Raw genomic sequence first — 12,993 nt, 5'->3', positions numbered from 1 at the left:
TTTTGAGGTAGAAGCTTAAGTAATTGATTTTAAACCTTTCTCCTTGTTTAAAGTTGTAAATTTCCCTATAATACTTTAGCTGTATCCTACGAATTATGATGTCATGTTTTCATTATCCCTTAGTTCAGATTGTTTTCCAATTTCCCATCTGATATCCTTTTAAACTATGGGTTCTTTATAAGTGTATTGTTTAATTTCCAATTATTTGGGGATAGTCTAAATACTTATTGAATTCTAGTATAAGTCTGTTAAGGCCAAGTACTGTAATCTGTATGATTTCAAGCCTATGAAATTTATTAAGACCTTTTTTGCCTATGTTCTTTGTGCTCTTGAAAAGAACATATAATTATAATATTGATGAAGTTGTGTTGTTCAAATCTGCTATTGCATTACTGATTTTTTTTCTGTCTATTCTTTTCCTGTGTCCATTCTACTGTTAATCAAATGAATTATTTATTTTAGATACCGAGTCCTTCATTTTCAGCATTTCCTTTGAATCTTTTTAAAGTTTCCATTCTTCTCCTGAATTTTGCAATTGTTCTTGCATGTTGTCCACCCTTTTCACATATTTACTGCAGCTGTTTTCAAGTCCGTGTTTGTTATTCCCAACATCCATCCACTCTCTGTGTCTGCTTCTATTGACTAGAGGTAACCATTTTTCTGGTTATTTGTCTTTCTTGTTATTTTTATATTTTATGCTGACCATTGTATATATTAGAAAAAAAGTGAAATCTGCAGTAATTAATATATACCTATAGAAAAGGGCCCTTCCCTTCTGTCAGACTGCTGGAGTTGGAGACTAGGTCAATCTAATATATAGGTAAGTTGTATCTGATGTCCTAGGCTCTTGAATCACACAAATGAGATTAAGACTTAAGGAATTTACAGTACAGACAGAGGGACAAACAATAAACAGAGGATTTGAAATCTTTATGCTGATACCTGAAGGAGGAGCACTTTTAGCCCAACCAGAAAGTTCAGAGAAAACTTGCTGAAAGGGACAATGAGTAAGATCTTGCAAGATAAATAAAAGTAGGAGGGGCGACAACAATATGAACATACTGAGAGTAAGAAGGGCGTTTCAGGTAAAGAATGGCATGATCATATTGTCACCTCAGAACTGACCCGTTGTAAACTATGATGGTGTATAGTCCTTTCTAGTGCCTCATGAATTTGATACATTTACCTACCTTTTTTTCTCCCTTCTTCTCAGAGTTGGGTATCAGAAATTAAAAAAGAAGATGATAAAATACACTTTCATGAAACTGAAACATTTCCAGCCATGGAAGATAATTTGCCTCCAGTTCGTGGTTCAAATAGCCATCTTCACGTTGCCAAGGTAGGCCTTTTTGGTAGGGAGGGAAGGTTGTTGTTAAGTAAGGATGTTCTCTCAGTTTAGTCAGTGTAGCCAAAGCATGATGTCCTCCAGGAGAGCTGGAGATTTTTTTTTTTCTGCTGACCTTGTGTTATCACCTTGAGAAGGCCTCACTTGGAGATCAAAATGAAACATCAATTTTCCTTTGAAGACTTGCATCTTGGGTTTACTGCCTTCTCCATTTTTTTCTTTTACTGTTCTGTTTCTTCTACTCTGACAAGTTTTGATGAGTACATAAGATACAATTAAGGGTGAGAGTTCCAGGGAATAATTTTATGTATCCAGTAGAGGTATAGAGAGAGTAGTTTATTACATTATTAGGTATACATAATTGAATTTAAAGTATTAAATGGAAACTTTCAAGCAGTTATAGTTGTCATCTCTCTGTCTATTGCATTTTTCCTCCTTATCCCCAGCCCCTCATGGTTATTTCACTGAGATCGGCTCCTGTTTTGCCATGCATATCTCTCCTTTTTAACTGACGTGTTCCATAGACAAGGGGCCTGTTGGAGTTCCAGTTTCACTCTGCTTAACTTCAAGTTAAAAATGAGCTTCTTGGCATCCACTTGACCCTGATATGATGGAACCCAGCCCTTGTCTCCAGTGGGCTTTTGCTTTGGATCATACATTTCATTCCCTCTGCCCTCCTTTTTTTTTTTTTTTCTTTTCTTTCATTCCTATCATTTCTCAAAGGATAGCTACCTAAGTCTTTTCATTCTGGGTTGTTCTGGGTTGAGTCATTCCTGTTTGTCTCATCTCTTCTGTCCTCAATTTTATTTGAAAAACATGCATAGCGCTCCATCATTCTGCTCCCTGGAAATTCACCTTCCTGGATCTTTTTACTCCTCATTAAGGTAACTGAGGTACATGGTAAGTAAGTATGGTAAGGATGCCATTACCTGTAATCAGTCAATTTGTATTTACTGCACATTCATTATGTGCTAAGTCTATGTCCTGAAAATATAGCAGTGAGTAACATTTGGTCTCTGTCCATAGAGACCTTATCGTCCAGTGTGGATAGACAGACTGGTGGTACAGTGGTTCTCAAAATATGGTCCGTGGATACTGGTTGTCCCAGAGATCCTTCTAGAGGATTCAGAAAGTCAGTGTTATTTAAAAAAAAAAAATGCTAATACTTTGTCTCTTTCACTGTGTTGACATTTGCACTGAGGGTAAAACTGCTGGTGCTTTACCATGAATCAAGGCAGTGGCACCAGCTGGACTAGTGGTCATTATTTTCTCCACTGCTGTGTACTTGTAGTAAAACATTCCAGTTTAACTTAAAAATGTCCCGATGAAACAATAAAACTTTTGTTTGTTTAATCTTGAATCTTGAGGACACATCTTTTTAGTATTCTGCATACAATGTGGAGTATGCAGAAGACACTTCACTGTGAATTGAAATACGACTGTCATAAGAAAAAGCACTTCTGTGATTGAGTTGCCAGCTAAAGTAGCCACTTTTTCCTGGAACAATTTTTTCTTGAAGAAGTGACTGACAAGCTCTGATTATTCAGAGCTGAATTTTTGGCAGACATTTTCTTGGAAGTGAATGAAATGGTCTGTCACTTCAAGGAAAACAATGAACAATATTTGTTGCCAGTGTGAAAATCTGAGCTTTCAAGTAGAATTTAGAGTATTTCATATTCTTATGGGGCTCTCAAATACCTGCTTGTGACAAAAAAATTTCCCCTTAAGGGAGACAGAGATTTTTCTGATGAGCTCTATGAGGATTTTTAAAATTTTTTTTTCATATTGAGATGTATTTGATGTACAGTATTTACAAGTTGCAGGTGTTACAACATAGCAATTCATAATTTTCAAAGGTTATACTCCATTTATAGTTATTATAAAATATTGGCTATATTCCCTGTGTTGTACAGTATATCTTTGTAACTTATTTTATACATAATATTTTGTACCTGTTAATCTTGTACTCCTATTTTTCCCCTCCCCCATTCCCTCTCCCTGCTGATAACCACTAGTTTGTTTTCTGTATATGTAAGCCTGTTTCCTTTTTGTTATATTCACTAGTTTGTTTTATTTTTTAGATTCCACACATAAGTGATGTCAAACATCTCTGACTTATTTCACTTAGCATAATACCTTCCCAGTCCATCCATGTTGTTGCAAATGGCAAGATTTCATTCTTTTTTATGGCCGAGTAGTATTCCACTGTGCATATATACCACATCTTGTTTATCTATTCATCTGTTGATAGACACTTAGGTTGCTTCCAGAACTTGGTAATTGTACATAATGCTGCTGTGAACATTGAGGTGCATTTATCTTTTTGAATTAGTGTTTTGGGTTTTTTTTTTTGGATATACACCCAGGAGAGGAAATGCTGGATCGTATGGTCATTCTATTTTTAGTTTTTTGAGAAACCACCATTACCATTTTCCACAGTGACTGCACCAATTTATATTCCCACCAACAGTATGTGAGGATTCTCTCTTCTCCACACCCTTGCCAGCATTTGTTGTGTTGTTTTTGATGATAGCTATTCTGACAGTTGGGAGGTGATATCTTGTGGTTTTAATTTGCATTTCTCTGATGGTTAGTGATGTTGAGCATCTTTTCATGTGCCTGTTGGTGAGCTCCATGAAGATTTTAACAGATAAGATTTTTTAATTGTATAATGAAATGTAGGAATTTTTGGAAGATCTGTATAACTCATAATGACCAATGCACAATGTTAAAAAATTGTGCTTGCAGAAATGACCCATTCAGATGGTTTCAAATTATGACTTTTAAGAAACCACGTAAGGAACTATTTGTGAGCATAATTGCTATTGTTTGCTTTCCTCACGTTCCCTTTTGGTGCTTGCAGTGGACGTGTGACCAAATGCTTGGTTAGGGATGGGCACATAACGCAAGCTAACTAATTAGAGTCCTTCCCTGGGATTTCTCTAACTAAAGATGGAGAGAAGAGTCACTCTTCCTTTTCCTTTCTGGTTGGGAGGCCTGTGAGGTTATCATCCCAGACTGCTTGTGGCCACATCCTACTACATGGAAAAAGCAAGTAGCTAGCAGGGAAATCAAAATCAGACAGAGAATAGCAGAGACTTCTGGGGGAGAGAGGGGAGTTGCAGAGAGAGGGTATATGAATTTGTTACCCAGCAATACTCCTGCCCTTTCATCAGGTAGGTTATATAAGCCAATAATGTATTCTTTTAAAATAAAATTCATCCAATTTGTGTGTGTGTCATTGCAAGCAAAAGAGCTCTGACTAATATAGCAAAGGAGTTATTGTTATTTCTTCAATGCCTAGGTTTTAAAAGAATGATAGTTTAGTAATTTTTTATTATAAGAAAATCAATAATAATCACATTTCATATATGTAAATTTAAAAATTTTGTATATGTACTTAAAGTCCTATTGATCACACTCAGAAATAACTAAAGATTTAAAACGAATTTTTTACCTGCTGTGTTTTATTATGTTAATAATTATAACACTGGAGTTGTTGTAACTTCAAGGGTGCCCGTTTTTCTTATTCATTCATTTCGTATATCTTAATCTAATACTTCACATTTACAGGAAAACTTGCTAATCTTGTATTAAATATCTCATAAAATATTTTATTCTTTTAGGAAAAAAATTCTAAAAGTAGACCAGCTAAAAAGAAAATTCCGAGGGATTATGCAGAGTGGGATAAGTATGTTTTATGTCTCTTCATTTCAATTTTTGGGGGCTAGGTAATTAGGTTTGTTTGTTTGTTTGTTTGTTTGTTTGTTTATTTATTTATTTATTTATTTATTTTTATTGAAGGTACTTGGGAGTGAACCCTGAACCTCATACATGCTGAGCATGCACTCTTACCACTAAGCTATACCTACATCCTTCTATTTTTTTATGTAAAATTGTCACTGAAAAATTCTCTACCATAAAATACTGAAATAACTTAATTATTTTCAGCCTGAACATATCAAAAATACCAAGTTATATCAGTAGAGTTCTAAGAATATCTGCTCTAAGCACTCTTGATTTTATTTTTTCGTTAAATAAAAAACTATTGTATCCTTTTGTTTATAAGAATACCGAAAATAACTAATACTTACACCCATCCAGAATAAAAAAGAACAAAATTTTAAATTGCGAGCAATTGGTCACAGTTTTAATTACAAAGTTCTGCACAATTTAGGTCTGATTAATATTTAAGTCCTCACTAAATTCCATGTTTTCTAGGAAAGAATACAGATGACTCATGAAACAAAATATTATGCATTTGTGGAATATTACGTCTAAAGGCACAATTGATATAAACACAAGAATATCAATAATTTTATTCTCTTGCTTGTATTGTACTTTTTCCCCTAGTTTTTATTATTCTTTCATTTAAGATTTGACGTGGAAAAGGAATGTTCAAAAATTGATGAAGATTACAAAGAAAAAACTGTAGTAAACAACAAGGCACATTTATCTAAAATTGAGACAAGACTAGACACAGCAGGTAATTGGGGGAAGATAAGAATAATTTAGTAGTCTTTAAATTTTTTAAATTATAAATGCTCTCTGCCCAAAGACATTCTCTTAAAATGCTGCAAATTTCCATTAAATGTTTATGGATTTTCTCTTAGAGTTGAACACCTCTTACAAATTCCATTCTACCCTTTAATTACTTAACTTTATGTGAGTAATAGTTATAATAATTAACTTAAGTAAGACTTTAAAACACATATATAAACCTATTTTTTTTTACTGTAATTCTTTTAATTCATTTTTCATTCCTTTTTTTTTTTTTTTTTTTTGGAATCTTCTTTTTCCTCCAAAACCCTCAAAAATTTTTCTTTTTGCCTCAAAAAAAAAAAGATGGAGCACTTTGTTTTCATTTGAAGTCCACAGGTGGATAGTACTGTTAAGGTAAAACCAATCAACCATACAAAATTTAAACCTTCAAACATTCTGAATGATTAAAAAAAAGAAAAGAAATATCTCTAAACTTAGGAAACCTTCTATTTTCTTTTATTTATTTCACAATTTTCTGCTTCTGTTAAAATAAGCATTCTTGGATTTAAATTTTTAAAAATTCTATTAAATTATATTTTTACTTATAGCAGATAACATCTATTTCTAGGTCTAACTGAGAAGGAAAAGGATTTTCTTGCTACTCGTGAAAAGGAAAAAGGAAATGAAGCTTTTAACTCAGGAGATTATGAAGAGGCTGTGATGTATTATACTCGGTGAGCAGATTTTCATTGTGGTTTATACTTGCCATTTAAAAAAATGCTAATATTTAAATTTAGATTGTTGAAATGATATAGATAAGCTAAGTAATCTGCTTCAGAATCACTCAAGATATTATACTTGTGATTTATCAGAAATTCAGTTGTGTTTGCATTCTATTTTCAATACTTTTCTTAAACCTCTAAGCTTCCGCTCCACCCCCACTTTTGACAGAGGTCCTAACTTTCCTATTTTAGGAAAAAATAGAAGCAGTCTGAATGGAACTTGACAGGAAGTCCATATAGCACAGAGGTAAAGAGGTCAGGTTCTGCAGTCAGACTGCCTGGATGTAACCCTAACTTATGGTGCTACCTCCCACCACAGGGCCTTTGCATATTCTGGGTCCTCCATCTAGAATACTCCTCCCTTTTCTCATTATCTAGATAATTTTAGATTATTCTGCAGGTCTCAGTCTGTGCCTTACTTCTTTGGGGAAATCTCTCTACCTCTCAGACTAGGTTATATCTCTGCCTACTCCACTTCCTCCCTCCAATTTATGGACTTTTATAGCAATCCTCTCTTTTGTAGTATTTGTTGGCATTACAATTTAAATTTGTGTGATTTGATACTAACTGGACTGTAGGCTCTCTAAGAGCAGAGCCCACTTGTCAGGTTTTTTGTTTTTTGTTTTTTGTTTTTTTGTGTGTGTCACTGTATCTCTAATGCCCAGCAAAGTACCTGGTTCATAGTAGATGTTCACTATATATTTGTATGACTTCTGGAGCATTTACAGTCTATGAAAAGTAGACTGATTCCCTAAAATATTTTTAACAAACTACCTATATATAGAATCACTAATGCCATCTTAGAACTAAACTCTGTACAATCTTTTTCCACCTTTGGAAGGAAGGCATTTTTTAAAAATGTTGTTTGCATCTGTAAAGAAATTTGCTGAACTGTTTAAGTGAATATACAAGGTAAAGAGGATATTGAGGTAGCATTCATTCAGTACAGCCTCCCCTGTTCAGGCCGGTGGAAGTCAGCTCTTATACTGTTACGTCTCTTCTTGTAGGTTTCCACCAGTGGAGACTCTTGTCTATTACAAGGAGGAAACATTTTTCTTGTCTTCCTCTTTGAAGGAATCATAGAGGTGAAGAATTAAAGCATGGTATAATGGTTAAGGGAACTCAGACTGCCATTTTCTGGCCTTGGGCTGATTCTTCACCTCTCTTGCTCCAGTTTTCTCCATGTGATGAGGCTGTAACAGTGCCTACGTCAGAGCAGCTGTGAGGATTAAATAAAACAACATGCTGGAAGGCAGGATGACATGATAGTAAAGAAAGCAAGTGCTGGAGTAGACTGCTGGGGTTTGAATCCTGACTTTATCACTTATAAGCTTCTGGCCTTGGGCATGTTACTTACCCTTTCTGTTCCATTTATTTTATCATCTGTAAAATCAGAAGAGCAGTAGTACCTCTTCCCTGGATTGTAATGAGGAGTAAATGAGTTTAGTGTTCAGTGCCTGGCATGTGGGAAGTACTCACAGGTACTTGTGTTATTCTTATGTATATTTTCCATGTTTGGTTTCTACCCAACCATGTAATTTCTTTATATTCTTCGTTAATGATTTTAGTAAACTGATACTTTTTGTGACTTTTCCATTTTTATATTCTCTTCTTCTGGATTTAGAAAATACAGTGCACTGATATCCTTAACTTTCCTATGTGTAGGAATACATTATTTTACAGAATTCCAAGTCAGTTTTTTAAGCAGCATCCAGGTAGGTTTTAAATTCTTCTTTTCATTAATTATTTTACATTCATACCCTTAAATGTAGCAAAATTTATTTTCTTAAGGTCTGTATTCCTCAATTACTACTATTCTCTTCTGTTTTCTTCAACTAAATTCCTCTGATAAAATTATGATCATTTCCTTAGAGTTAAATCTACTTATAGATTACAGACTAATTTGTGTCTGTTAACACAGTAACAGTAATAAAGAATATTAGTTGTGGCTGATTGCTCCATTTTTTTTGGTACTAGGAAATTGCAAAGAGTAAAAAAAAAAGTATTTGATACCTCATGTTAACTAAACTAGTTTTTAAGAAGTTCTATTTAAATTACCATGTCACTTCTCAAGCCAGAGTCAACTTTAAAACTGGATATTTAAGCATCTGTCCAAAGTATTGATTTAGTATGTTTGTAGAATTGTGTATTATTTTTTGGTGTCATTACTTTTGATGATGCAGGCTGTATTAGTTTGCAGGCTTTGCCATACAAAGTACTGCAGACTGAGCAGCTTAAACAACAGAAATCTATTTTCTCACAGCTCGGGGGGTTAGAGATTAGGTCTGAGATCCAGCCGTCTGGGGTTGCTTCCCTTTGAGGCCTCTCTCCTTGGCTTGTAGGTGGCCGTCTGCTCTCTGTGACTTCAAGCAACCTTCCTTCTGTGCGTATCTGTGTTCTCATCTCCTCTTCTGATAAGGACACCAGTCACACTGGATTAGAGAACACCCTCATGACCTCATTTTAATTTAATCATCCCTTTAAAGACTATCTCTAAGTATAGTTACATTCTGAGGCACTGGGGGTTAAGACTTCAACATATGAATTCTGGGGGACACAATTCTACCCATAACACAAACCACGATTGTTTTACTTACAGTTTTAGCTAACTAAGTTTCTCTGTTTTACGTTTTTCTCTCATCTGCTTGTTGCCAGAAAGTCTCTCTTTTACAGGAGCATCTCGGTGCTTCCCAGTGTAGCGGCCTATAACAATCGTGCTCAAGCAGAACTCAAACTGCAAAGCTGGAACAGTGCTTTCCGGGACTGTGAGAAGGTCTTGGAGTTAGAACCTGGAAACATAAAGGGTAAAAAAATGTTTATAGAATGCCTTTAACTTTGCAGCAGGATCTGTTAAAGACCATTTGTAAATGCTCATTATGTTTACACTGAAAATATTTCAAATAAACTCAAATTTCTATCATTACCTTCATAAACTTACTTTTAATTTCAAGTTTAACTTGGAATTTAAGTTCCTAATCATTTACATTGAAGTAGGTAATAATCCCAGATGATTGAATAAAATGTATGTGTGTTTTTAAAGAAATATCTCACACTTGCTTTTGAACTGTTTTTTTTTCTTTCAGATTTTTTAATTGTGGTAAAATACACATAACATAAAACTTACCATCTTAATCATTTTTAAGCATATAGTTCAGTGGTACTAAGTATATTGTGTAGTCGTCACTACCATCCATCTTCAGAACTTTTTTAATCTTGCAAAACTGGAAGTGTACCCATTAAACCACAACTCTCAACTGTCCCCACCCCACTAGCTCTGGCAACCACCAGTCCACTTTCTGTCTCTGATTTTTACTGTTCTAGTTACCTCATAGAAATGAGATCATACAGTATTTATCTTTTTGTACCTGGTTTATCAAACTGTATCTTTTTATCCAAAAAATAAATTTAAGTATAACTTAATATAGATTTTTTGATATGTATTAATATAATTCACGCCAGAGCTCTAGAACTTTCTACCCAGCTGCCTCATTGGTGTTGCTACCTAAATGTCCTTTTTTAATGTTTAAATTAAACAGTGTTAAATTAAACATATCCAAAACAGACTACATCTTTCCACCAACACCTGCCTGCTGTTCTGATTTCCTGTCTCAGTGACTGCACCATCATGCTGTGGTCCAGGCCTGAAGTATGCAAGTCAGACTGCACTGCCCTTTTCTGTGATCAAGGAGTCATTCCAAAAAGGAGTGGCATAAATTATAATAGACTCGTTCTATTTCTTTAAACATTTATGGATTCAAGTAAATATAAACACAATTTTTTTCACATGGGACGTATGCTTTTGTGTCTATAAACATGGTGGGCAGAAACCACGGGTGTGCTGAGGGGTCCCAGTACATCAGCCTGACTGTCAGTGTCATGGATTGCCCTCCTTTCCCCAGTACAGGTCTCCTGTGCCTGTGTTTTGTCTCTGCCACAGAGTACGGGTGGGCTCCCAGCTCTAGGCGGGTGCCCAGCCCTGTGCCATGTGTTACGTGTATTAACCTCGTTAATTTTCACAACAGCTCAATAAGGGTGCAAATACTGTTACTAGCACACTCATTTTACAAAAGGAAACTGAAGCATAGAAAGATTGACCTGCTCCCCCAAGATCACACAGCTAGTAAATGGCAGAGCCGGGACTCAACACGGGACTCAACTCCAGAGCCCACATGCAGCCACGGTGCCCCTCTCTTGCCAGTACAATGGCCGTCTGTTTCCCTTCTTCCTTGTTTGAATAAATTCTTAAATACCAGAATCTTCACACTATAAACAACAAGTTTGACAGAGCCAAATCTAGTAATCAATATGGGCATAAAACTTTAAGAAGTGTGGATAAATATCTTCCTCTTCAAACCTTTATTTTTTACTCAAAAAATAATTGTTCTAAATGCAATGTGGTATTTGGATTACATCCTAAAACAGAAGAAAGACATCAGTGGAAAAATTGATGAAATCCAAATAAAGCCTATAGTTTAGTCAACAGTGTTGTACCAATGTTAACTTCTTGGTTATGGCAAATATACTGTAGTTACATAAGATGTTAGCACTAGGAAAAGCTAGGTGAAGGTATATGAGAACTACCTGTGTTATCTTTGCCACTTTCTGTCAATCTAAAATTATTTCTAAACTAAAGTTTTAAAAATGGTGATTTTTATGTCATTAATATTTCTTTATGGATATTCCCTTCTGAAATCTGAGTAGTAATAGTAATAGCTAAACGTGCACTTACAGTGCTATAATTTTGATTAAATTTATGACAAAATGATTTATCCTTTAGATAAATTTTCATGAGTCATTCTAAGGCTAAAATCAAATTGGTCAAATTTATGTTTTAAAATACCATGTTAAAATATGTCAGATTTAAATTTCTCGCCTGATGCTTTTCAAAGTAGTGGCTTAGTACACAGAATTCTCTCACTATATGATTAATAATGATGGGTCCAAGAATGCATTCATTTCAGTTTCAAAAAATTATCTAATTAGACATTGCAACCTACAAAAAAAAACTGATACAGATTACTAAAGTGCTCAATTTCTAAACCCAGCTGACTCAATCATCAGGATTTCCTCAGTTCCCTGTGTGAAATAGCTCCTTCCATCTGTTTTAGAGATTGCTGCAAAGACTTGACTAATGACCCATATTCTGGGTCAGATGCTGGTCAGTAATACACTAAATTTGAATGGTTTTCTAAGTTTTCATAAAGTGGTGAAGTAATACTAGTGATGATTATAAGGAGGAAAATACTGTTGTTTAGTGAAAAGCTTCTCAATATTGCAGCACGTCGTGGTGCCTCTGAAGGTTTGAGGTATAGACTCTCAGCCCTTGGGGAAGCTAGCAGGGCCTGGGGCTGTCAGCGCGCCAGTTGTTGGAAGGAACAGTTGCCTGTTGCAGCCTCTTCTGTTTACTTCAGGATCCTTTCCTATATTTGCAACAATATGAAAATGGGTGTCATTTGCACAGCTGCATCCTAAACTGTTCCGTGCTACATATAGTCTTCTACTTGAAAAATGTGTGATGATCGTAATGCCATATGTTAACAAATACGACTTTTATTTTGGCAAATTTTCAGCTCTCCTGCGCCGTGCAACTACATATAAACATCAAAACAAGCTCCAGGAAGCTATAGAAGATTTGAATAAAGTACTGGATGTTGAACCTCATAACGAGTTGGCCAAAGTGAGTACGGAAAGTGATACCTCCCCTAACTTTCTAGTTTGCTCTATCAGTATCATGTTAAAATGATATCAGTCTTGCCGGATGATCATCCAGCAAGGAAGACTACCTTTACTTTGACTATTCAACACAATTTCATGTTTACATATAATACCTTAACCAAATGCATTTTTATCTTAACCATATGCAAAGATTAACTGAAAGTGGCTCATATAACTTAATATAAAACCTAAACTGTAGAAGTTCTGGAAGAAAACATAAGAGGAAATCTTTATGATCTTGGATGAGAAGATATTCCTTAGATATGGCACAGAGTCACAGTGCGTAACAAGTCGATAAATCAGGCTTCATCAAAATTAAAAACTTTTGCTCTTTGAAAGGTACTATCAGAACAATAAAAAGACAAGCCACAGACTGAGAGAAAATATTTGCAAATTGTGTGTACAACAAAGGGCTAGTAACATGAGTATATACAGAACTCTCTAATAACAAGAAAACAGGCAAATAAAAAATAAGCAAAACATCAAATGACACTTCACCAAAAGAACTGTGTGAATGGAAAAGAAGCACATGAAAAGTGCTCAATATCATTAGTCACTAGGGAAATGTAAATTAAAACCACAAGAGATACCACTTCAAATCTGTTAGAACAGCTAAAATGAAAAAGATTGACACTACCAAGTGTTGGCCAAGATGCAGAGGAACTGAAA

General features: G+C 34.9%; 1 protein-coding gene across 3 annotated transcripts in view; it reads left to right on the top strand.

Moving 5' to 3' along the window:
* SPAG1 (sperm associated antigen 1) overlaps positions 1-12,993 on the top strand; it is a 70,013-nt gene that overhangs the window by 15,107 nt on the left and 41,913 nt on the right. For 2 of the 3 annotated variants that reach the window (XM_031439385.2, XM_064476926.1), the window contains exons 5-10: positions 1,214-1,339; positions 4,972-5,036; positions 5,722-5,831; positions 6,456-6,561; positions 9,283-9,413; positions 12,180-12,286. In XM_031439385.2, the coding sequence (XP_031295245.2) occupies positions 1,214-1,339; positions 4,972-5,036; positions 5,722-5,831; positions 6,456-6,561; positions 9,283-9,413; positions 12,180-12,286 (645 nt within the window). The remainder of the gene's footprint in view (positions 1-1,213; positions 1,340-4,971; positions 5,037-5,721; positions 5,832-6,455; positions 6,562-9,282; positions 9,414-12,179; positions 12,287-12,993) is intronic. The other variant, XM_064476927.1, reaches the window with a different exon arrangement.

This window comes from Camelus dromedarius, chromosome 20, assembly GCF_036321535.1.
Source record: "Camelus dromedarius isolate mCamDro1 chromosome 20, mCamDro1.pat, whole genome shotgun sequence".
In the NCBI taxonomy this organism is placed as follows: domain Eukaryota; kingdom Metazoa; phylum Chordata; class Mammalia; order Artiodactyla; family Camelidae; genus Camelus; species Camelus dromedarius.
Note: the sequence above shows the minus strand (reverse complement) of the source record. Positions and strands in the feature narration are given on the sequence as shown.